General features: G+C 41.1%; 1 protein-coding gene across 10 annotated transcripts in view; it reads left to right on the top strand.

Annotated features, from left to right (window-relative positions):
• The window catches only part of CDC14A (cell division cycle 14A), a 187,759-nt gene extending 161,769 nt beyond the window's left edge, over window positions 1-25,990 (top strand). For 5 of the 10 annotated variants that reach the window (XR_012379345.1, XR_012379344.1, XR_003208432.2 and 2 more), the window contains 5 exons: window positions 37-152; window positions 2,010-2,057; window positions 4,062-4,184; window positions 4,882-5,396; window positions 23,685-25,990. Coding sequence is in view for 3 of the 10 variants with exons in the window: in XM_073896239.1 (XP_073752340.1) it covers window positions 37-152; window positions 2,010-2,057; window positions 4,062-4,184; window positions 4,882-5,215; window positions 6,615-6,625; window positions 11,209-11,275 (699 nt within the window). In the remaining 7 variants the exon portion in view is untranslated. Of the gene's footprint in view, window positions 1-36; window positions 153-2,009; window positions 2,058-4,061; window positions 4,185-4,881; window positions 5,397-6,614; window positions 6,626-11,208; window positions 12,163-23,684 lie in introns of those variants that run through there. The other 5 variants (XM_073896239.1, XR_012379343.1, XM_073896238.1 and 2 more) reach the window with 5 other exon arrangements.
• The last annotated feature ends 438 nt before the right edge of the window (window positions 25,991-26,428 follow it).

Raw genomic sequence — 26,428 nt, 5'->3', positions numbered from 1 at the left:
ATAACCTTTCTATGAAACATGCATTTTTTTTCCCAGAATAATTTAGAAGAGGATGAAGATGTGGAAATGAAAAATAGTATAACCCAGGGAGACAAACTACGTGCCTTAAAAAGTCAGAGACAGCCACGCTCCTCACCATCCTGTGCATTTAGGTAGATCCATTTTGAACTTCTAAATTTATATTTTGCCTCGATTTGTGGATAGAACATTTAATCTTCTCTTTTGAATATCATTCTACAAGTGCCGTGTTTACCTCTTGTTTTTTTGGTTTATTTCTATTTTGTGTTGTTTATTATTTTGTCACTATAGAGAACAGCTAAGTTTTAGAAGCTTACAGAAAGCAGCTCCTGCAATCTCAGTCTCTGGAAATCCCACCTTAAACTGCTATGCCATTAGGTGTCTCTGGGACTGTGTTCAAAATTCCATTTGGAGTTCTACTCTTCCCCCATGAGTGGATGTCCTATCTTGTGGCAAATCCTCACAGGTGTGCTGAGGCTTTTGTTTTGAATCTAGAGCGTGTAGAAAAGTATTGAATGCCAAGCTTTGGTATATCCTAACTCCTTAGTTTTATGTTCTATATTTGAGAATTGAATAAACAATTCTTAACCTGTGTCTGTAAAGTTATAGCCATCCTGAGTTTGAAGTCTAGAATTACTAATCAGAATCAATTGATGGAACCTGACTTGTGATCATAACATTTAAAAGCTGCTAATGGTTCAGATTAGTTAAAAAAGAAAGTCTTTAGGATCAATGTAGGTACAAAAATCTGTGAATATCTTCCAGATTCTTTACTGTAATGTATGGGCTGGTGACAAGTTCACAAATGATTATAATAGGAAATGGCTACTTTTCTTTGCCTTTTAAGTGAGAGACATGCACAGCAAGAGGGGTGTTTTGCCAGCATGATACATGTCAAACAGCCTCACAGAGAGTTTAATATTCATGTGTTATCTGGGAGGATTATAACACAAGTCACATTAAGTCTGAACACATTGTTACCTATGCTTTGAGTACTAGTTCCTTGACCTGGGGAATGAAGGTTTATGTGGCTCAAATTCAAGGTGTTCGTTTTCCATAGTAACGTGAGAAGATGGGATAGCAAGCCTGGTGCTTAGTAGTAACTGCCAACTACCACTAGAAAATTGAAGAGACGTATCATTCACTGAGCAGCTACTATGGTCAGGAGCTATGTTAGGTGTTTAGTTTGGTTATGAGGATTAACTGAATTAACACAAAAGGTATGCATCATTACCCACATTTGGGTTGGTTGCTTGAGGTTAGGGAGGTTAAATCCCTCCCTAGTGGGATGGAGTTGGAATAGAGCTGATATTCACACCCAACTACTGTTCAATCTGTGCTCTGCCCACTATGGATATCATCTAAGTCAGTGGAAGGTTCTTCAAGATTACTAATCTCTTTATTCGCCATTTTTCCCCTTGAAACTCTTAAGAAAGGCTTTATATTGCTTAAAATTAATTTCCAACAGATTTAGATTTGATTTTGAAGAAATCATCAGGGGGAGGGAGGGATAAATTGGCATATAGCTTGGCACATAAGTAGGCAAAGGAAGTGAGAGAACCTCCATGACACAAATTTTAGAAGGCTATTCCAATATGATTTTTCTATTTTTTTTTAATTCTCAGAAACTTTCTCATTTTTTAGAATTCAATTTTCCTCAGAAATTTTCTCATTTTTTTAGAATTCAATTTTCCTAACAGCAGCATGGTATCATCATTGAACATTTTTTTACCCTGAGTGGCTGCAACACCACCTTCTGATTTAAAGAAATTTGCTGTAAATTAAAGATGAAACAAAATGACTAAAATGGTTTCCTGCTGGTTCTAGGATTTATTTTAGAAACGGAATGAGTACTAATATCCATTTGGGAGGTTTCTCCCTTTTGCCAATTTAGTATTTTTACTGGTCTGACTCCATATACTCTGCCTTTTGGTCTTTGCTTAAATGTATGAACCCAGTGATGCGTGAGCATTTGTCTTTGATTTCCGTAGGTTGGATGATATGAAAGGGCACCCAAGAGCAGTATCCCAGCCTTTCAGGTACTGTTACTGAGGTGAATTTCTAGTAGCTTGTAAATAAATGCTCCCCTTTAGATACATTTCCCAACCCCAAAACTGGTGAAAAACTGCACACAGCTTTTCACTTTTTAAGTCCCTTCCTTTCTATTCCAGATTGTTACGCTGTGCCTTATTTTTAATGCTCACCATGAAGGGGATTTTGGTTTTCCTGAGGTGCCCGCAGGTGTGGCTGTGGTAGGGACATCAGTGTAGTCTGTGCTTCCAGCACGTTCTGGGGTCTCCAAGAAACCACGCTTGCTCAGCAACATGCCTTTCAATCCAGTGACCGATTTTGCCTCGAGCTTTTAACATTTCTGTTAGTCCTTTCCCCCCCCTAGTTTTACATATGTTCTTTATTTTCTAGTTTTATTTCCTTCCCCGTCCTCCATCTGAAGAGGAAACATTAGTGTTTCTCTCTGGAAAAATGTCCCCCAAACAGTGCCGGGGTGGTTTCAAGATACCAGTGGTACCAGAGTGTAGTGCAGGGCTTGGTGAGGGCCGTGGACATGTTTGCCAAGACTGTTGATGGGATAGGGGTAGAAAGCTGATTCACCCCTCACCTCTGGTTCTTATTCAGCCCGAGGTTTTAGGGTTGTTTCATGCGGGCAGTTCGAAGAGGGCTCAGACTTCTCCAGAAACCTGAGCTGCTTTTTTGTACCACTTTTCCCATTCGTGTTTTAGAGGCAAACCATGTACTTGAAATGTTGTTTGTGGGGAGGATGATGAAGGAAAGAGTCTACAAGTAAGTAAGCTTTCTAGAGCAGATAGGAAAACAAGGTCCAGGTGCATTAAATGGTTTGTTCGGGTTAAAACAGGTTTGGTATTAAAACCATGACTGTGCCCTGGCTGTTCAGGTTTGAGTCTGTTTTCCCTCAAACATTAATGAACATCCTCTCTGAGTCTGGCATTGGACTAGCCACTGGGAATAGAAATGAGAGATAGTCCTTTGCCCTCAGTAGAGCTTATATCAAGGGAAATAGACAAATACCAGACAATGAAGTATGGCATAAGGGCTATGATTTACTATGAGAATATATGACGAAACAGTATGCTTACCCTGCCTGGGAATTCAGTGCAGGCTTGCTGTATAGGGAACTAGCTGATTGGACAAGCAAAGGATAAGCAGTGGGAATGAGGCAGTTGGAGGTAAGGAGAGAAGATGCTCTGGCAGGAAAAACAGCATATGCAAACTGGACACAGGTGTGAATGCAGTTCATTCAGGGAACTCAGAACAGTTCGTGTCGCTGGAGTAGAGGTGCCTAATGGGAAAGTGTGGGTAGAAAGGACCTGCTCACAAAGGCTGGTGCCAGAGTTTGGAGGGTTTCATAAGTACAGCCAAGGAGCTCCGGCTTCCTGGGCACTGAGGAAAGATTAAATGGTTTAAACAGTGGGGTGACGTAATTAAATATTTTAGATTCCACCGGAGACTATTCAGAATTTGAATTTTTAGGAATAAGATTAAAAGAGGTTGCTAGTAGTCAAGAGGAGGGAGTAGTGATGGCCTCAGCCAGGGCAGTTGCAGAGCGGAAGGACAGGTTTAAAACATAAAGAAGTAGAACTAAGGACATGTGAAGAAAGAATGCTGCCATCAAAGAAGGGAAGTGACCAAGCGTGGCAAGATCATGGTTAAGGACAGGACTATGGAGTCTGGATTTGAATCCCAGCTCTGTCCCTTGCTCGCTGAGTGACTTTGGATGAGGAGCTTTTCCTCTATGGCCCCATTTCCTCACTTGCAAAGGGGGATTGCAATCTTAGCTACCTCATAGGGTTGTTGTGAGGACGAGCTGAATTACCATCTCTAAGGCTCTCAGAAGAGAGTCTGGCACAGAGCGAGGGCTCTGTTGGCTTTGACTGCTGCTACTGTCACTGTTGTCGTGACCTGCTGTGATCTCTTTAATGTTACTAGTTTACCGTGTCTTAGTTGGTTGCTGGGTGTTAGCATGACACAGCTCTTGTGTGACATTTTGCCCCTTTGTCTCCACAAAGATTGACTTCGTCCCCACAAGGATCTGCAACTACTTTGAAGACCTCGAAAGTGGCTTTGTCCCCTTCAGCGACGGCCAAGAGGATAAACAGGGGTTCTTTGTCCTCAGGCGCCAGTGTACGAAGGTGATTTTTCTCTACTTCTCAGATACCGGTGGGAGGGAAAGGGAGTCTGTAGCAGACAAGGAGTTTGGCTGAAGTTTGTCAGAGGCGGGGACTGGGGAGAAGGGGAGAAATCGCAGAAGGCCCCGTGACCCTCGGGGGCTTCTGTTCCTGTCTCACGGGGTGGGGGACAAGGCTGTGGAGGGAGTGCCGTATGGCATCCCTTTCTACAGTGAAGCTCCGGCTTGCCTAACGTGATCAGGAAATCGGAGTTCCGTGGCACATACGAATGCTATGTGGTATGGTCATTTCTCCTGCGATGGGTGGGGACGTTAGAATGAATACGTGTAAGCTAAATCTTACACTTAAGTCTACTTTTTACTCTCCCGTCATATAGCCCTTTTCCTGTACTCTCCACGTCAGGACACATAGAGCCCCCAGATGTACTGTCTCAACATCTCCTGTCAGAGTAGTTAAGCCAGCTTCTTGGGTCTGAATTAACTGCTTAGATAGGAAGTTAATGTGTATAACTCAAGGCCCCATATCATACTATCACCAAGAGCGATAAAGAAGCCATTCTGTCGCCATTTACATTGATCGGAACTGCCTGCATCCCATTCCCCTCATGTCCTAATGATGTGTCGTAGAAACATGAACTCTGCACGAGTATACATCGTTGTCTATGTCCCCCCCGCCCCCACAACCTGTGTTTTCCATTCAGCTTTTCCATAAACTCCCGGCTAGCCAGTTCTCTAGGCAACTTGAATGCTGCGACACAGGAGCCAGAGAACAAAAAGCCCTCCTCGTCCTCTAAGGCGGGTTTCATAACCAGCCCGCTCACCAGCCTCTTGAACGGCAGCTCCCAGCCGCCTGCCAGAAACTACCCTGAGCTCAACAACAACCGGTACAGCCGGAGCAACAGCAGCGGTGGGGGCACCCTGAGCAGCCAGCCGAGCCCGCACGGCGTCAAGACCGAGGAGCACCCCACCCTCCTCCGGCCCTCCTACACCGGCCTCTCTTCTTCCTCAGCGAGATTCCTGAGCCGTTCAATCCCCGTAAGTTCGCAGACACCACCGCTTGGTCCTCAGAACCCTGAACGCAACTTTTGTGCCTTGCCTTCCCAGCCAAGGCTGCCACCCAAGAAATTTAATAGCGCCAAGGAAGCCTTCTGAGCGATGCCTTCCCTCTGTGCTGTGGAACTGTCCATGCACGTCCATTCTGCTGGCTCCTCTTCAAGTAAATGCCAAGTTTCAACTGGGGTTTCTTCCTTCCTTCTTTTTGTCTCCTCCTCCCACTCCTTTTTAGGTGATTTCGAAGGGAAACAGCTTTCATTCCCTTCATCATGGACACTGTTGACTCAAGTTACTTTTCAGTCACTTTTCAGTTAAGTTTGCAAGTCACTCTGAATATCTGGTGCCAAGCCAGGAGCTGATTCATACGGTAGACAGTATTGGCTTTGGTTGTGGTGGTTTTAGGAATCGTCGCTTTTCCACATCACATGCTAATGAATGAATTTCAGACTATTTATTTTTAAGATTTTATTTATTTATTTGGCAGCGAGAGACACAGCGAGAGAGGGAACACAAGCAGGGGGAGTGGGAGAGGGAGAAGCAGGCTTCCCGCGGAGCAGGGAGCCCGATGTGGGGCTCGATCCCAGGACCCTGGGACCATGACCTGAGCCGAAGGCAGACGCTTAACGACTGAGCCACCCAGGCGCCTTCTCAGAGTATTTAAATGTGGAAGGTGCTGAATGAACAGGATCTTCTCAGAACTAACCATTAGGCCCCTGAATAAGTCACCTCCTGCAGGGCACTGACCCTACAGAATTAACATGGCAAACGGAAGGTGTTGATAAGGAAGACTTATAGGTCGGTATCTGGGATGTCGGGGAGGGGAAGGCAGAGTATCAGGAAGATGTTTAGAATTAGCCATCACTCTTCCGGAGACAGGACTAAAGTTTGCCAAACACATTCTCCCCGTGAACTCAGTACTTAGGTTGCCAAGCTCCCCACAACCCAAGCTTTTAATCAGAAATCCCTGTTAGGTCAAATCTGTTGGTTCACCCCCTGCTATGAATCACTTTAATCACATATTTTGATTGCCTCGAAGGGAATCGAGATCTATGGGAATGTGAGTTTTGATTTGAGAGAACAAGAACAAAATGGGAAGGAGAAATCGATCTCACAGATCAAAGAAATGTGAATTGGAGTGATTCTAGTCAGGGCACAAGCCAGCTCCAGTATCCTGGGAGGGCTAAGACCTGGGATTCCTTCATGCCTGATATTCTTCAAACATGTTCTCAGCCATTGTCCAGGGAGAGGCTGATTTCTGCAGGAGAGCGGGGGGAGGGCAGCGTGCCTTTTTTGGGGAACAATAGCCCCATGGGAATAGTTAACGAGACCACTTTCCTTAGATGATAGTTTAGGGACCACCTTTCCTAACACGAGGATGCAGTGCACGTGTGTGCATGCACATGTGTGTTGGTTGGACTTATTACCACTCTCATCCTTACCTCAACCTCTTTTCAGAGGTTTTGTTTTGTTTTCTTTTTTTTTCCCCTCTCTCTCTTCTATGCACACACAGTCCTTCCTGGCACATACAGTTGACCCTGGAGCAACACAGGCTTGAACTGCAAGGGTCCACTTATACATGGATTTCTTTCAATAAATACGGTACAGTAAGTGTGTTTTCTTTCTTATGATTTTCCAAATAGCATTTCCTTTTCTCTAGTTTACTTTATTGTAAGAACTCAGTATATAATACATAGAACATACTAGTTGAGTGTTGATGTTCTTGCTCAGGCTTCTGGTCAACAGTAGGTTATTAGTAGTTAAGTTTTGGGGGAGCAGATTTTTGACTACGTGGGAGCCGGCACGCCTAACCCATGCATTGTTCACATTGTTCAAGGGTCAACTGTATAATTTTCCCCGTAAGATTTTATTCCCCGTGCTGTTTTTCAACATTATTTTAGATTCCTGTATAGATCAGGGCCCCAAGCAACTGCCAGCCCACTCCACCCCTTAATTTGCCTCCGATCCCACTATATTATGCATATAGGTGTATCAATAAAACTTAAATCTTAGTCATTAGGGGGTTAGATGGAAAATGATAGGTATTTACCTTTTCACAACAAGGTTTACAAGTCGTGTGCTTCCCAGCAGGAGTTGAGTTGTCAGTATTTTCATCTACTGATTGTGGGTCAGCCTCGTTTTTAGACCAGAGCACAGACCTGTTCATTTTCGGAAAAAGTGTTACACATACAGATATATAGATAATTACATAAATATCTCGCTGGCTTCATGGCGAAAGAGTTAGTGAAACCTACATTTGCAGCTGAATACCAGAAGCATTAGGAGCCTGACAAAGAATAGCATTCTACTTTTTCTGGATCTCAGTTTTGCTCTTGGCTAGTTGAAGTATGGGGGTGTTCTTTAGGTGATGGTTGACCCCCCCCATATTTATATAATTTAGTTTTTGGTGTCATTCCATGTTTTGTTATTTGTCTTCACCTCGCCTCCTTCCCCTCATCCCTCTCCTGGCCTGAATAGAGTGATTTTCCAATAATTAAAGTAATAGTCTGTGTGGGCAGCTGCTGCTGTTCCCTCTTCTGCCTCTTAAGTCTGTCATCTTATTGTAAAGAGAAGCATTTAGAAATAGAATCGCCAGCATGACAACATTTTCCTCCTTCTCACCCTCCCGGGAAGTAAGAAAAATAGCAGGTCTCTTAGGGCTGACTTTCGCTCCCTTCTCTTTGCCTAGAAAACCTCTGTGGGAGGGAAGGCTCCCAAAAAAGTCTAAATTCAGATGGAAATTCCCATGTTAATGTGGAATAAAGCAGGAGGTGGTGAGTTGTTCTCCTTTATTGGCCCACTACAATTGCTTTTCTAATTGTGGATTTCTTGTCTAAAGGAGGTGGTCCTTCCCTGCAGGGCTTCCTAAGCTCTGGGGCATATGGTCTCTGAAGAACGAGGAATAAATCACTCAACAGAAATGTTTTCAGATCCTTGGGTAGGAAATGAAGTCTGTACGGCAATATCCTCCCAGCACCTTTAAGAAAGACCCAGAAACTCCTAGGGGATGAGGGTGACGTGTGTTTAGAGGGAGTCTAATATTTTAGAAGCCTCAATTAGCATCTCTTTTGAAAGCTGCAATTGCTCTCTCACTTTATGCAGCAGTTCAGCCCCCAGAAAAATGTAAAAATGATTTCCTTGTTCTGTCATTAGACGCTTTAACACAGAAAACAAGAGCAAATGTTAAGGAATTCTTCTGGTGGTGACAGAAAGGCGAGAAACCATCCGATTTTATTTTTATTTATTTGGCCTCTTTTGTGAGCCTCAAGGTTTCTATTGCCCAGGACAATGCACAAGGTTTCGTTTTTATTAACCCACTTATTGTTAAAAAAAAAAAAATCAGTTTTCCCTCCCTGACATTCAGAGGAGTTTTCAAATGCTTAAGAAATGAGGGACGTGTGATTATGGTGTGGGTGGGGTGGAAGTGTTTTATTAAATTGAAATTACTTGAGGTATCTGTCTTGAATATTTGCTCTGTTTTATTTTTAAAATGAGACTTGCCACTGAATTGCTATTCATCTCCGCTGTCCTTACCTGACCCCTGAAGTCTGGGTTAGGTTGTGATGCCTTCCCCATGAGCTCTTCTATACCCTGCCTTGGTCTTAATCAATACTCTTCTCGCTCTGCATTTTACCCCTCTGTTCACTTATCTGTATCCCCCATTAGACTGTAAGCTCTGTGAGGTCAGGGACCGTGCCTCTGTTTTCTATACCACAGTTGTATGCTCTGTGGCTAGCATACAGTAGGCACTTGTTAAGTATTTCTTCAATGGATATATGAATGCTTGGGTGTTTAAATGAGTCAATGTGTTAAGAGTTATTGCCTCCACTTTAAGGATGAAGAACTTGAGGGTTTGAGAGGTTAAATATTTTGGCCTAGGCCTAGATTGTACCACAGATATGTAGCAGAGGTATAATTTGCACCTAAATCAGTTTGACTCCAAAAAGCATATTCTTTTGATTACGTTATGTCACACATATACTGTGGTAGGTGTTTTTAAAAGACAGGGATAGCTAAAGGATAGCTCATTTTTTCAGGAGAGGTCAAGGAAAGATGTGAAGAAGGGATACCACTTTAGTCGGGCTTTGGGGGATGAATAGGAGCCTGCTGGGGATCTAGCCATGAAAATAGGAAGAGGAGAAATGGTCATTGCAGGCAATGGGAACCACACGACCAGAAGTGCAGCCTTGTACTATAGTTAGGCTCTTAGGTTCCGAAGACAGGTAGACCTGGGTTCAAATTTTCTCTCTGCCATTTCCTTATGGTGAGTACTTTGGCAAGTTATTTAACCTTGCTGAGCCTCAGTAAAATGGGAATAATGGGAATGATAATAATCAAGGGCAGATGTAGGTTTTGTGTATCCTGAAGCTTATACAATTTGGTGGGACCTATGTAAGATAAAGAAGGCAAAATATGAATTTTTGTGAATTTTATACAACATAGGGCTGTGTACTTTGAAAGGAGTTTGTGTGACTATGGGGCCTTGAGGCTTATGGGGTAGTGATCATAGTATCTTTGTAATAGGGTGGTTGTGATGATTAACTGAGGAGATAAGTCATATGAAGTAGTTTACCCTGTTGGCTTACAGATGGTGCTCAATAATTGCTAGCTATTATTGTTTTAAGAGCAGTGAGTATTCCAGTGTAGCTAAAGCCAGGGGAAGTCACCTGTAGTTGAGGCTGGAAAGTTAAGCTGAAGCCAAACTGGGAAGCGTAGCATCAGCTATCTGAATCTTGTCAACAGAGTGGCTTGATCAGATCTGATCCGATGAAGATAATTCTGGCAGTCGTGTGCAGGACAGCTCTTGGTGGAAACCCTGAAGGTAGGGAGACTGGTTTGGGTCCTATCTGCTGTCCTCCGTCCCTGCCTCAGCAGGTGTCCTTGGGTAAACGCCATGCTTGTTCAACGATTATTGCGTGTTTTACTACACACAATAGTATTGATGCTGTTAAATAACCATACATGACCAACAGATCCACCATATATTTATTATTAACTTTTAAGTGATGTATTTATTTTTGTAAATGGAAACTTAACTTCCCAAAGGAGAATTATGGTCCTTAGTAAACATCTTTTTTTTTATAACAGTGAGCTTTTTGAGGAGTTGCAAAATAATGTGCTTTGCTATAAAATATATGTATATGTATGTATATAAAAAGTCAGGTTGGTTACAAAGAATTTTTTGTCACTTCAGGGTCACGGGGTCACATTAATCTTTGCTGTATGGAGTAGCCTTTTAGAATAAGCTTTTGTTGTACTGATCTGTAGGGTATATAAATGTAAGATAAGCTGCTCTATAATGAGGTTCTTCTGAAAGCTGCTTTGGGCATCACCTCTTAAAATCTTTTTTGTGATTTTATTTTATTACTATTCCTAAGCAGTAGCTTAGGAATGTCTTCGGACATTTCCAGGGATATTCTCACGGTGATGTTGCAGGTTATATTGATGAGGCCATTCATTGTCTCCTGGAGTTTCCCCACTTTCCTCTATGCTGTTCTCTCATCTTTGTTGTTGTTGTTGTGCTAGCCTCATTGATGATCTTCCTAACTCAGCCTCTTAATTAGTTCATACTGTAAGTAGGGGCCCAAACTCTTTCTGTAAAGGGCCTGATGGTCAGTGTTTTGGCTGTGTGTCCCAACCCTTCAACTCAATACACAAACAAATGGTGTGGTTGTGCCTCGGTGAAACTTTATTTACAAAAACAGGTGGTGGGCTGGATTTGGCCCCTGGGCTATGGTTGGCCAAGCCCACTTTAAAGCAGCGCCAGGTGAGAGAACTGATCTCATCATTTGACTCACCTGTTCAGAAGTGACCAGGATCCCCTAGTGCTAGAACATTAATCCTGAATTCCTTTGCTGAGCTTTCGGGCCCTCTGTCCTCAGGTCCCCTTATCATATCTTTGTACCTCATTTACCCTGCTTGTCCCTGAATGTGGGTTCCCTGGCCCTCCTTCCCCACTACGTTCTCATTATTGCCTACCTCTTGGCCTTTGGAAAGCCCTTTCTTGAAAGCCCCCTGCCCTCTTCACCAATTTCTCATTTTTAAAGAGATATACTACCTTCCATCTACTCTCTGAAGCTTTCCTCCAGAAACTGAACCAACCCGATGTTTTCCTTTTTAACCTCTTGTTCCTGCCCACGATGCATATTTAGTACCTTATCAATATGTGCGGTTGCTATGACATAACTGAGCATCTGTATTTGTTTACCTGTTGTCCATATATATGAGACTTGTCTCCAACTTTTAAACTTTCTTTGTGTGTCAATACACAAAGTTTCATAAAGTTCTTTTATATCTTATGGTTTCTAACATAGTACTAGACACAGGAAGGAATTAAAAAAATATTCCTTTGGTTTACAGTGGAAAGGAAAATTGAAATGAACTCTTGTGTGTGTGCTTACTGTTTTACCCTCGCGTTCTCCTTATGCCACAGTTGAAATTGCCGGGAACGCGGTTCCTTGTGTGCGGGGCACAGCCGTGTTTATACTCAGCGGGTTAGTCTGCTCTTTGGTTCTGAAGACTCTCTGGATGAGTTCTCCATCGCAAATTTATTTATTTTTTTGGTAGTCATAAGGCAACTTTATTTTTGTCTCCAATATTATTTCTGTCCCTTTACATTTGTTTGTTGGCTATAGTTCTTTTTTATTGACGTGCAGTTGACACACAATGTTACATTAGTTTCCCAGGTGTACCTCACAGCAATTCAACCTCTTTGAACCTTATGCTGTGCTCACCCCAGGTGTAGCTCCCATCTGTCACCAGATAACCTTCGACTATATTCCTATGCTGTACTTTTCGTCGCTGTGACTTACTCATTCTATTACTGGAAGCCTTTATCTGCCACTCCCCTTCACCCAGTTTGCCCATCCCTCACCTCCGTCTACTCTGGCGACCACCAATTTGTTCTCTGTGTTCTCTGTCTCAGATTTCACCGGTGCCAGAACAACCTTGGTAGCCCGTGAATAGGTTAAGTTCTTCTGTGTTCTGGCATTAGTCAGAAAGTATATATATATATACTTAAAGAATATATATATATATATAAGGAATTACTGATTCTTAAAGTAGGACTTGGAATAAGGTCAAAATATTAGATCCAGCTTGGTAAAATACCCAGTTTGGTGAACATCTGAGTGATTGGCGTGTGCATGAAAGCTTGCTTCATTTTTACTTTGGAGTAATGTTTGTGTGACGGTGATGAGCTACTTATTGATTGTTTGAACATCCATTCCCAAAAAAATGCTTCCACTTTCCAATGGGATGTTAATGGCTTTTCTTGATTTAAACTTGATGTCTTTCCCCTCTGCCTGTTCCCCATTCTAAAAACTGTCATCCTGTCCTGATTTTAAAGATAATCTTGAATCACAAAGCTTAAAGATTAAATATTATATTTAATACTAAGGATTAGTACCAGCTTTCTAACCTTGTATGTTTAAGTTGCTATGGTTTTCCCCTCTCCTCTCTGTGTTGTGGCATTACCTTAAATTTGATGGAATTTTCAGCTAAGTGATGTTAATCATTATCAAGAATGTGAGCTCCGTCTTTGAACCACATCTTTGGCTTTTATGCAGTGTTGGTATTCTTTTGTTTCCGTTCCAAGGGGACTTGAGAATGTTACTTGAAAAAGCATCAAATTGTTTTGAGGTCAGCATGGTTCAGATGGTCCCTTTAAATTTGCATATAAGCTATTAGGTACACACAGTGTTTGCAGATAGAGCTAAGGATAATTTCAGTTTCCAGGATTAAATAGGGGTTTACATTAATTTGCTGTACAAAGCCTGTCAGCTGTGTTTGACTCTCCATTTGAAAGGACTCTTTCAAATACAGAACTTGCTTTAATCTCAAGTACATCGGAGTTATTAATTGCCTTCGTTGTTCAACTTAATTTGACACCTTCTTTTTCACGTGATACCAATAACACTGCTAAGTCAATAGCAAGGAGTCTTATTCTAATCTTGCTTTATTTATTTATTTGGCCAGGAGCAAAAGAGACAGCTTTTTATATATGTATAAAGACTTGTCCAATTAAAAAATTATCTAATAAAAGGGCGCCTGGGTGGCTCAGTTGGTTAAGCGACTGCCTTCGGCTCAAGTCATGATCCTGGAGTCCCGGGATCGAGTCCCACATCGGGCTCCCTGCTCAGCAGGGAGTCTGCTTCTCCCTCTAACCCTCCCTCCTCTCATTTGCTCTCTCTCTCTCTCATTCTTTCTCTCAAATAAATAAATAAAATCTTTAAAAAAATTATCTTATATGTATATGAGTGTCTACCATGAGCGCAGTATTGTTTTAGTAGAGGAAGGTAAAACAAAGACGTATAAGCCATTGCCTCCCACTAGATGGAAAGCTCCATGAGGGCATCTTCTGGCTTAATTGATCGTCTGCCCTCGTTCTTCTGGTCCCTTCTATCTGGCTTTGTGGTGCTGCCAGAATCTGCTTAAAATACCAGTTACCTAATGTCATCCTTTGCTTAAAAAGCTTCTGTGGTTGAAGAACAAAACCAATTATTATAAGATTTGTTTCTTTTTCTCTGAGGGTCTACAGTTTCACCATAATATACCTAGATATGGACTCTGTATAGTTTATCCTTTTGGGCTTAGTGTGTGCTTTCAGTCTTGGGGCTGATGGCTGGTTCAATGATGGAAAGTTCCTAGGCATTATCTTTTTGGTTATTACCTGCCTTTCCTCTACTTCTCCTTTTGTAACACCCCCTAGACTTATGTTCAATCTGTCCTCAGTATTTCTTTCTTTAAAAAAAAAAAAAGAAATAGAGATAGAGATAGAGAGCACAAGCAGGGGGAGCGGCAAGTAGAGGGAGAGGGAGAAGCAGGCTCCCCACTGAGCAGGGAGCCTGATGCAGGGCTCGATCCCAGGACCCTGGGATCATGACCCAAGCCGAAGGCAGCCACCCAACTGACTGAGCCACCCAGGCGCCCCTGTCCTCAGTATTTCTTACCTTCTGTTTTACATTTTTTTAAAATTCCTGTTGCTGAATTCCTCCTGCTATTTTCCAATCCACTAATTCTCTTTTAACTATGTCCATTCTGGAATGTATCCCCAACCATTTTGGTTTCAATGGCTATGTCTTTTATTTCCAGCATTTATAATTCATTCTTTATGACAGCCATCTGTTTTTATTTGGACCTGCCTATTTTTGTTTCATAATTTCTTGTCCTTTTTATGGGTATTCTTCATGTTTTCACCTTGAAAATCTCAGATGACAGGTCATTGTGAGATTGCTTTGTTATTTGCATTTCAGCCTGTGAGCATCCATCTCCTGGCTGGAGGCTTTGTTAGTTCTCTTGGTGTTCATGTTCCTTGTGTGTTTTAGAATATTCATTTGTAGGTTCACGCTGGATGGGAGTTTTTATTTCTCTCCCGTCTCTCTGTGATTTCCCTTCCTCATCCACTGGCTTTCTTCTTGGTTCCACTTGACCCACTCCCCCCTTTCCCGCCAAGCCCAGGTCCTCCAGTCTAGAAACAGACCTTCATGACCCAGGCTCTGTCCCTTGGTGAGCTCGGCAGGCTGGCTTCTCAGGCAAGGATGCAGGCTCTGCCTAAACCCTGGCCCAAGGGCAGTTGGTTGCAGCTTCTCCAGCCCCCTTCACAGGTGGGAGAGGCTGATCCCAGCCTCAGTTTCAGGCCTGGGGCCTTTGGCCTGTAGACCCTCAGGAATGGAACACGAGGCCACCTCTGATGGTTTCTAGCTCTGTAGCCAGCGACCTACCACCGTGACTTGATTTGTTTGTGGGCCATAAAGAAGTTGATCATATTTTTGCATCCTGCTGTGCCTTTTCTTTTTTTTTCTTTAAAGATTTTATTTATTTATTTGACACAGAGAGACACAGTGAGAGAGGGAACACAAACAGGGGGAGTGGGAGAGGGAGAAGCAGGCCTCCTGCAGAGCAGGGAGCCGGACGCAGGGCTTGATCCCAAGAACCTGGGATCACGACCTGAGCCGAAGGCAGATGCTTAACAACTGAGCCACCCAGGTGCCCCTGCTGTGCCTTTTCTCCCATGCATTTAAAAAAAAAGATTTTATTTATTTATTTATGAGAGAGAGAGAGAGAGAGAGAGAGAGAGCAAGCTGGAGGGAGAGGGAGAGAGAATTGAAGCGCTGAGTGCAGAGCCTGACACGGGGCTTGATCTCATGATCGGAGCTGAAACCAAGGGTCGGCTGCTTAACCGAATGCGCCACCCAGGTGCCCCTCTCCCACACATTTTATCCTCACATGGTTGTGTGAAGGTGAGAGAGAGCTCTGGACCCCAGTTATAGGAAAACTGATCCCATTCATGGAGTCCCCACTCTTATGACCTAATTGTCTCCCAAAGGCTCCCTCCTAATACCATCATATTGCAGTTTAGGGTTTCAACACATGAATTTGGAGGTAGTAGGGAACACAAACATTAAGACCATCGCAAGCAGTAAACTAAAAGAGAAAATTAAAACGTGTCTGTTTGAAAGTGAGCAAAATAAGGTTGACCTATTCCAGCCTAATTCCCCTTATTCACCCCTTAAATGCAAATTGCTTTCTCTCTGGTAACTTCCAAATCTTTGCAGGTAAGAGGTAAACGCTCTGTTCTGACATTTTAAACCCTGCTTTTGGACTCTCCTCTCCTTTGAAAACCCCACCCAGTGATCTGCTCCTCCTTTTGTCCCCATCACTGCCATTTACTTACCTTCATTCCTTGACTTTTGCTCTACTTTGTAGCTACCAGGCTACTGCCAACATTTTCTGTAACATTTTCCTAATCGTGGTGCTCGTCATCATTAATGACTTAGTGACTACCTCCAGCATGCCGGACATTGGACTGGGTGCTTCATATATATTATTGATTTAGTCCACAATTTCCAGATGAGGATATCAAGATTCAGAGAGGCAGTGAGTTGGCCAAAGTCTCACAGCTACTCTATTTTAAACTTTCTTAACTTGGGTGATCTTTATTTTTACTCACTTGGAAATCCATTTCATTGACCTTTTTTATCACTCAGTGCATTGCTTCTGATATCTTGAATCCTGTGAGGCTCCTTTCAGACAGTTAGTCCACCTACTAACCCTTCCTCATGGCCTCTCTACGATCCCTACCTGCCTCCCCAGCCCTCTCCGTTCTCTGCCTTCTCTGACCCACAGAGTCCTTTCTGCTTTCTCTTTCCGACGTTCTCTGTTACACTGGGTCTTCTTTCTGTAGCCACTTGATTGCTAGCCTCCAAAATAAGATCAATTCGACCATTTCGTGTCTGTTCTGAGTCTCTCTCTTCCTAAGCACTATTGGTGAAAATGTCATCACCTGGCTGTCAGTTGACTCCATTTCAAATGAAGTTCTAATACCTGGCCCTTCAGGGCTCATAAGTACTTTAGTTATCCCATTTTGGCTTCCATGCTCTTCCTCGCACCGGCTATTCCAAAACTTCTTAACATTCATTGTCAACACAGCCTCTCCGGCCTCCGGGGCCGGTTGACTTTGCCTTGAGTCCCACCGAAAACCTAGAATTTTATCAGGAGTGATTTCCCTTAACTGTCCTCTTCTCTACCTCAAAGTGTATCTACATCTGACTTGTCCTTTTTTTTCCTTCCCTTTTAGATTACAAGAATCATTACTGTTTCCCCATGGTAACTCCACTCACCTGTACTGTTCTTCCCGAACAGTTCTAGGGAGTTTCCCCATCCACCTCCTTCCTCCTTTATGTCTTCAGTCTCTTACCCTCCATTTGCCTGTCTCCTTACCTGCAAACAGGTGCATCTGAATTGGTCAGAGCGGTCTTGCCAGTCACTTCCCTCAGTCCTGTCACTTCTCACAATGTCTCCTTTTCTTTTTAAATAAGATTTTATTTATTTATTTGACAGAGAGCTCGAGAGCACAAGCAGGGGGAGGGGCAGAGGTAGAGGGAGAAGCAGGCTCCCCACTGAGCAGGGAGCCCCACGTGGGGCTCCATCCCAGCACCCTGGGATCATGACCTGAGCCGAAGACAGACGCTTAACTGACTGAGCCACCCAGATGCCCACAATGTCTCCTTTATGGCCAAACTTGGGGCAAGAGAGGCGACCCCCCCCATTCTGGTGAGAGTCTCCCACAGGCTGCTCTTGACTTCTTTAAGGCCAGATCACATGATCTCCGTCTTAGTCTTTCTGCAGCATTTGACAGTGTCAGCCACCATTTTGTCTATTATTTTTTGTCTCCTTTGTGTTTTAGAATGCTCTTTTCCCATTTCTTTTCCTCCCTCCCCTTTAAACTGCTGCCTGTCTGTCTTCCTCTGCCCACCCCTTCGTGATTTTTCCCAAGGCTCTGACCTTGGCCTACTTCTGTGTCTGGGTAAGCATCTCCTGGGCATTGGATCTACATGTCTAACTTTTTATGGGCATTACCTGGAACGGAATACATGCTCCTTCAGTCGCCTGCTCCTCCTTGCATTTCCTGCCTTAGTAACTGTCATCCAAACTAGAAATCTGGCATCCTCTTTGACACTACTCCTGCCTTTCCCTCTGCACATCCAGCCACTCGGTCCTATCAGCCATTCCTCTGAGATATCTGGTTTTTGTTCTTCCATTCTCATCACTGTTGCCCTAATTGAGGTCTTCATGGACTATGGGAATAGCCCTTTAAATTTTCTTCCTGCCTTAAGTGTCTCTCGACTTTAATCTTTTGTCTATACTGCTGCTGGGGTGTTAGATTTGTAAGACACAGCAGATTAAACCGTTCCTATGTTCCAAATTGTTGGTTGTCTCTGCTGTGCCTGTGGGGTCCCGTCTGCATCTCGTGGCTTGCCACTCGGGGCCCTTCCCCGACAGACCGTGTGCCTCCCCCCCACTCCGCCCCCATGTCTCTCCAGCAGCTCCGCCCGGCATGCCGACGGGCACTCTGCAGGAGTGCCACATCCTGCCTCGTGCCTAAACCCTAGCGCATGCTCTGCTTTTCCTCGTCTCTGCGTGGTTCTATCATTCCTGGCCTGGCTCCACAATTATCTTTTTGATGCAGCATTTGTGACCCATCCTTCTCGACTCTCGTGGCACTTTGTTCACATGCCCCCTGCCACCTTCTCATTGCTGCCATAGTCTACGTAGGCTGTATGTGATTCTCTCTTCCCTCTGCTGGCTTGTAAGCCTCTTGGAGGCATCTTTGTTGTCTCAGGCTCCAAAGTATAGTGAGTGCCTAATAAATATTTATTGAACTAAAAATTGGATAATATATCTAGGACCATGAATGCGAAGAAAAGAGCTACAGTGCTTAGGAGCCCATTATCACAGGAAGCACTTACAAAACAGAAAACAGATTTTCAGCTTTAGCTTTAACATACAGTCATCTGAGAGGTATTTTTTTTTCTCTTCTAGAAATGTGGCTTTACTAAAATAAGAGACAATACATGTTAACTGAGCTTGCATCGATACAATTTTGGCGTTCAAATGAACTGGAAACACAAATGGTTGGTTGGCTGAGTCAAGTAGAGTGTCAACAACAATCTGTCATCTAACAATTGAGCTTTTTGTGATTGTTGAAAAGCACAGATTAGGTTCACTCAGAAAAAAAGAATCTATTAAAAGTTAGGTAGGAGGGTGGAAGAATATTTTATATAGCATTTTAATTAACTGCAATTGGCTTGTTAAATATTGGGGTCCCCGAAATGCTTTGAGAAGGCTATAGAAAAATGGTTACACCTCCTTCAAAGCTGATTTTATCAAAAAACCTTAGCCTTTTTGTGTTAATATGATGCCAATAAAACCTTCTCCAGCTATGTTTCTCTACTAGTGTTACTAGAGAAGTATTACTATGTTAGCAAAGGCAAAAACTTTCAGTATTCTGAAACCACATTTGTGGAAATGGGTATCAATGCACACATTTTGTGCGCTGGTAACTTACAAGCGATACAAAAACTGGAAACTCTTTATTGCAAAGCCATAAAAGACCCCAGAGTATAGAGCCAATTATAGATACACTTATTATTCCTTAGTGTTTATTTTTTCCCCATTTGTTCATTAAAATTCAATACTGAAGTTATATATAAAATAGGATACCATATTGCCAAACGTATTTTTTTCTTTTAATTATCTATGCCATGAAAACAAACCACTTTTTAAGGTGCTTTTTGCCTCTGTAGCTAGAACTCACACCAAGGGTAGCTAGCTAAGTAGACTGCTTTTCTTCCTTAAGGGACTCGGCAAGATGGGGAAATGCAGGAGACAAGACAAAGAGTCAGTGTGGCAAAAGCACATGGTAATTGTTGAGTCAGGATTTTGACTGAGTAGGAAACTAACATTCCAGGTCATAGGGCCTTTGGTCTAAGTTATTTGAACATTAAGACGTCATTTCATTCATTTGCTGGCAAAGACCTAAATTTTTCATTATTCTTTACAGCTTGCTGTTTTTGATAGTCAATGTATAATTGTATTTATTAACCAGCTTAACAGTATTTATATCTATAATTATTAGACATTTTTCTACCATGATTAGGTAACTGGGCTGTTTAAAAAAGAAACACCTCCAGAATAGCTAAATTTTTAAAGTCACTACCTACATCTGCCAAAACAGATTAGTAGCAAATTTCCAGAACAGAACAAATTGTCTTGATCTCCTTACCTAACACTTAGTTTTATGTCAAATCTAACTGCTTTCAGGGAACAAGACTTCTTGATGGAAGCTTATATTTTGACATAAAAATTTAGGGGGCTGCAAGTGTAAAGTAATTTTATCTTTATTTTGCAGGCTGAATATTGCTGTATTATTAGTTTTATGGTATTCACACTATAAAAACACCATATATTCATGATAAACTTGATCTGGTCTTAACTCACTATAACCCTGTTGAACTTACTGGCTCAGGAACTTGAATATTCTGAGAAATTATATATATATAAATAAGCACTACGTTGTAAAATAATATTTACACCTCAGGTGCCCCTTCCTTCATAACCATATCCATTGTAATTCTTGACTTTTTGTAAAAATTACAGATGCATTAGGTATTAATTCTTATGGTAGTGATAAACATTGGCTAAGCAGAATTAAAACTTTAATCAGAGTACTTAAGCGTGGGTATTCTTATAAGGAAAATTTCTTTTTAGCATATTCCTGAAAATTACTTTGATTCAGTCCTAACAGGATTTTTCATTTTAAAATGTCTATGTCTCCTTTATAGTATAATAAATATTGCTTTCTCTTTTCGTAATTTAATATTTCTCTTCTCACTCAGGATCATACTCTGCTTCCAGTTATTATTTTTCTGTGTTAGGGTGACAGAAAATGTCTAGTTGACTATGCAGTGATCACAGGACAAAAGCTAGAAGTGTCTTGCGGCGTTATACGATGGTGGCTAAGGGTTTGGGCTTTAAGCCAGACTGCTGAGCTCCATGACCTTCTCGTTGTGTGACCTTGGGCAAAGTACTTCACCGCTCCATGCCTCAATCTCCTCATCTGTAAAATGAGTTACCTGGAGCATTTAATGAGTTAATACATATAAAATGTTTAGAACTGTGCCTGGTATATAGGAAGTACTCAATAAGTATCTATCACAGAATAATTGACCTCTTCAGTCATATATCTAGTTTATTAAGAATTCTGGATCATGGTACTTTAATCTATTTTCTGAATAACAAAATCAATAGCAAGAATGATATTGTTTATGGAATACAAATACATTTGCATCTTTGCTGTAAAAATTTAGCAATGTTAATAACGGTTATTGAGTTTTCTGGGATATTTATTAGTAACTTTAGGATACAGGTAACAGATGAGCCCGAGGCCCTTGGTACAGCCCCATCAAGGAAGCATATGGAATCTAAATGTCACTGTCATCCCACATGATTGCTTCCCCAGTGAAAAGGCCTTGAAATATTAGTTATGGTTTTTTTCGACTGAATATATCTCCTAGTCTTTAACAATTCTCTTTCTTCCCGAACTCCACTTCCATTAAGATTTTTGTTTTAGATTGAAAATGAAAGGGAGTTAATTTGTTACAAAACGCTGATGTCAGAATAATTTGTTAAGCCCTTTTTACTGATCTATTATTTCCTTTAACGTTCTTTATACCACATAAAGAAATCATGGAAGAACTTTGGTATCTTATTTTATCCCCCAGTGCCAATGTATACCATTGCTGTTTAATAATTATTTGTTGAATGAATTAACCAGCATGACAGAAGGTCCATTCTTCAGCCAAATCATCTCTTTATTTGTTTACAGAGGACCCAGAGCCAGCTAGGCAGCATTAAGTGAGCACACTGGGTGCGTAGCAAAGGAAGGCAGTAGGGATTGTGCTAAACTCTGTCTGTAGGTTGGATTAAACAGCACCTAGAGTTTACGACCTCTGCTGTGTGTAAGGAAAGGCTTCTGCCAGAAGGCAAATATGAATACATACTTCATATGAATGATAGACATCCCTAAAATTATTCTAGACTATTTGTTTTTCAGGGGCATCATGATTCCATAAAATAAATAAAGATAGGTACGTACACATATTTACCCCCTATATATTGATGCATATTAAAAATACTTTACCTGGAAGAAAGTTTAGCAAAGGCCACTTGCCTGGTGTCTGTTCATTTGCTCTATCTCCGTCTATTGAGAATTGTTGGAACTTCAGGGGTGCTTGCAAAAACAACTCTGTTCTAAATTAACAGCAATCTGAGGAGCTACATAATTTCTGTTAGTGGAAACACGAATAACTTTTCTAATTGGAACAAAAGCAATATTTAATTATTCCTACGAAAGCATTGGCCAGCATATAGCATGCATGCTTCACAGTCTTGCTGCTGGGGAGATCTTATGGCCCTGCCCTCCCTGCCTACTTGCTAGACTTCAGAAGAAACTGGGAAAAAGCAGCTAGAAAAGTCATAGTCCACTTTGAAGCTCTCATTGTTAGGATGGCAAACTGATGGGCCTACACATTAAACATACGTGGACTTCAAGGCGTTAGACCAGTTTCACTGGACTTTCTCAGTCTTACCTCTTAGGCTCTCCGTGAGTTGAGGTATACTTATACGATAGTGCCCTGCTTCTTGATCGTCTCCCCTGTTCTGAAGGCTTGGCATAAACCACATTCTGTGGTGAGAAAGTCAACTTGACAACCTTTTTCATTCTTCCTAACATTTCCATTCTCTCTCTTCACATTTCACCTCTTCTTGGAAACTTGCAGCCTCAGGAACCACTCTTCTCCCTGAGCCTTCCCTTCCCACCCCTTGCCTCATGCTTTGCTTGTGTACAGTTTACTCTCACCCTACGCACATTATTGAACATGGACACCTTTGCCTTTTCACTTGATGTTTGTGTGACAGTGTGGGCTTTTGCCGTTTGAGGGCAGGCTGGTAACTTTTTGACTCACAGCGTTGATAGATTCTTAGTAAATGGCTGTCCATAGGGTATAAAATTCACAGGGATTGTGAAGCAATGAGAATGAACAAAGAGAGTTTGAATACTTTTGTAGATGATTTGCCCAACAGACAGATTCTTTTTACAGATATGCCTACCGTCAACAAAATGGACTAGTCTCAGAATTGAGAAGACCTATGAATACCATGCTGCAGATCAGTTTGAAAAAGAATTATTGGGGGAGGAGAAAAGGACATTTGGTAGCAAATCAAGTAAACTTTGTTGTTTAAGGTGTTAGATTAGAAGAATTGTGCAAAAGAATTTGTTCATGTTCAGACTGATTTGTGTTCCTTCTTTTTAATTGTTGTTTGCTGCTCAAAAATAAGTATCTGGCAAGTTTTTTTGAACTATCTTTATCTTTTCCTGGTTAATGTCTATTATCAGTGCATTCTTGATTACATATCCCCATCATGTTCCTTTTATATGTGATTATCTAATATGATATGGGAGGGATTTGCATTGTTTACTTTTCTCAAAAGCTGCCCACTATTTATTATGTTATGACTGCAAGATTCTTCTGCACAAATGCTTTTGGGTCTTAAGCTTACATTTCAAAGCTGGTAGTGTTCTGTGTCCCCCTAAATGGAAAGGATTTGTAAGCTATTTATTAAATTCAAGCATTCTTAAGGAATTTATATAAATGACACCTAATTCAACTGCTTTAGAAGCACTGTTTGTTATGCGTTAGATTCAACAAAGTATGTATAATCTTAAAGTATATTCTAATAAATTTCAATTTAGTTACAGATGTCGTTTAATATTTTTGAGTCAAACTCAGTATTATTGCACAAAAGCTTAGAAGTGAGTTTGGTGCCACTTGCCAATTTGCAAATAGCACTTAATTTTTAACTGCTACGAATAAATCGTAAGCCTTTTAAAATATGGTTTTCTTGCAATCACGTCACATTATCGAGTATCTTATTCTTAGCAAATGCTTTGTTTTTTTTTTTCATCCTTTTCTATTTTCTTCTTAGTTTATTTCATTGATCCTTTATCTTATAGACGCAAATTGCCTTGTGTTGAAGGAGGAAGCTGCAGGATGTACTACCAGTTTTGTATGTGATAGACTTTAACCTGGGTTTCTGTCTCTCCCCCACACAGTCCCTTCAGTCTGAATATGTTCATTATTAAGGCCCTGCCACTCCAGTGAAAGCACTCCGCTCTTAGACACAAGGTCTTCATCTGCATGAGCAATGTAGAGAGAGAGCAGCTGATTGCCGGAGGAGTCTTTCTGCCTTCTTACGTTAAATTAAGGAGAGCGCTAACATAAGACCTTCGAGAGACTTGAAACCAGAAAACTCTGGCTAATGACTACTCTAAATGCACTGAAACTGGGTTTATGGAGCTGTCAACACTTTTTAAGACAGTTTTAATGTTGAATTTGGTATCTCAAAAGGTTATTTTTAATGTATTTTGGTAATACATTTGTTATGACATTTACATATACAGTGTTACATTATGTATGTATTGTGAACTTTAAGAGACTATTTTGATAAATTTATAAATATATAAAATTATGTAAAAACTAGACTATATTTTGACTTAGATTTTTCTTGCTGTTTGCTACCAAAAATTTGTATTTTGAATTTGTTTAGTATGGTTTTGTCTACAATGAATACATAATTCCTCTTTATGAGGAAAAAATAAGGGAGAGAGTTTTTAGAAAGTGATTTTTATGTTCCCACTGTGAACGTGGCACATCAGTTCATTCTTTTGGGAAGTCAGTCTAATATGATGAGTTTATCCAAACTGATCTCTGGCGAGAGGAGCATGATCCGTTGATAGGGCTTCTTTAGACCATTTCCTTTCCCTTTGTTTTTGTTGCCGGGCCATTTCATTTTGCATCCTTGTGGGGCTTTAACACAATTTAACATCAGTTGGAGATCAGAATTCACTGAATGTTTCTCCTGAAAACACAGCTTTTCTCTATGTGAAATGATTCAACATTCCAAATGCCTTCATTTCTTTCCTCCTCTCACAAGAGCCCTGACCCCAGTTAGGACATTCTGCGTTTGGTATGAGGTTGTCGGCTGTAACCACACACGGTCCGGCACCCGTTTTAAATCAATGAAGAGAGAAAACTGAAAAAAAAAAAGATGCTGCTAAGTAGTTCTCTGTATCAAAGGAGATATGTTTGAAACAGATGACAAACACCTAACACACAAGCTAGCATATCAGAAGCCTGACAGGAGAACCAAGGGATTCCTTGCAGGTACTTAACGGCCCATTTACTAAGTGTAATCTTGTGTTTCGGCCCTCGGAAGCCTGGAGGCTTTGTTTCTCTGGGCAGTTGGGAAGGCTTTGATGCTGCTTGTTGATGCTGCCTTAGAACGGACTCCTCACACAGTTAAATGGATCCGTATCAAGTGCTCTGCTGGCCACCACTGAGTTCTTCATAATCTATTTATTAGGAGGGGGTATCTTGAGGCTGTTACACATGCTTCAGCAAAACAGCGCGTTGGTGTTTTCTATTTTAAAAAAGGCATTTGAATTACTGGCTCAGGTTCATGACTTAAACTTCAGTAACTGCAGTACCAAATAATTGCACTAAAGCTGACAGAAAAAAATGAATTGTATGTTTTAGGAGTCAAAAATTAAAATAAGTGGAATTAAATTGTATGCCTTTTCTAAAGCCAAAAGAGTAAAATATTTTATTATGAGTTGTGGAAAAAAAAAAAGATTGGTTAGTTGTATAGGAAGATGATAGTATTTTTAAAATTTATCAGTGAAAAGTAATTCAGACGATATTCGAGAAGTGGGGAAAAGGGAATCATGTTGACAGTTTTAGTTCTGTGAACACTAATTTGTGTGCAGCTATTAAAATGATTGTAAAATTGACTACTATAAATTTTCCATAATTGTGTGTGTATATTAGTCATGTGTATCTACATGTGTATGTCTTAAAATTATTTGTACACATGTAGATACTTAGACAAACCAAGAAGTGTATGTATATAATATAGAAAGTATATATAGCAAAGTAATTCTACTCCAAAATAAAAATTGTTGACATGTATTTTGTTATGAATAGTTTACCTTCCAAAAGATATTTTGTTCTATTTTAAAGTGTAGAAGAATGCACTGCTAATTAATAATAAAAGTTTTATGCAATTTATGTTTTCCCTGACTTTTATAATTTGGATTTTGAGTTATCAATGTACTGAAGTTTCTTTGTAATTTTCTATTTGATCTGATCTGGTTGGTGCCTTTCAAGTGTCTCAAGCTCTCCATTCTGGATTTTTAGTTTATCTTTTATTGACTTTCCAGGTTGTGGCCATTTTCTGAAGTATATGACAATGAGCACAAAGAAATCTTATCCTTTGCCTTTCACAAAAGTCAGATAATGTCGGGCTCTTGCTGTCTTTCTAATTTTCCTTTCTGTTAATAAAACACTGATTGTGATCAGAGTTTTGGGTCCTGCTTAGTCATTTATGACTCCTGGATGATATACTGGTCATCAGTGCCTTTTGAGAAAAATGGCCATTTTTCTTAAAGGAGAAATTATAAAAATAAATCAGATGGAACAAACCTCACCACTTGGATCTACGCCCTGAAGAGCCAGCTTGAGAAGAAGAAGCTGCACTATTTATTGAAGATATTTTATAAACTGGATCTCTCTGGGTTATGATGTTTCTGAGGTTTTGCCCTTCTCTTTTGTCTTTCAATTTTTTTTTTTTTTTCCAGAACACATAGGAAAGGATGTGAGTGGGAAGGTAGTTTCACTTCTTGAGTTGAAAATCTGCCAATTAGCAGTTCTCACAACACTGCATGAGACAGTTGGGATACAGAGGTTGTCATGGGACCACATCTCAGGGAAGAAGAGTTCTTATGAATTCATGAACCTG

Source organism: Callorhinus ursinus, unplaced genomic scaffold, assembly GCF_003265705.2.
Source record: "Callorhinus ursinus isolate GAN/ISIS: 27379988/994484 unplaced genomic scaffold, GSC_fseal_2.0 scaffold9, whole genome shotgun sequence".
Classification (NCBI taxonomy): Eukaryota; Metazoa; Chordata; class Mammalia; order Carnivora; family Otariidae; genus Callorhinus; species Callorhinus ursinus.
This window is presented reverse-complemented; position numbering and strand designations above follow the sequence as displayed.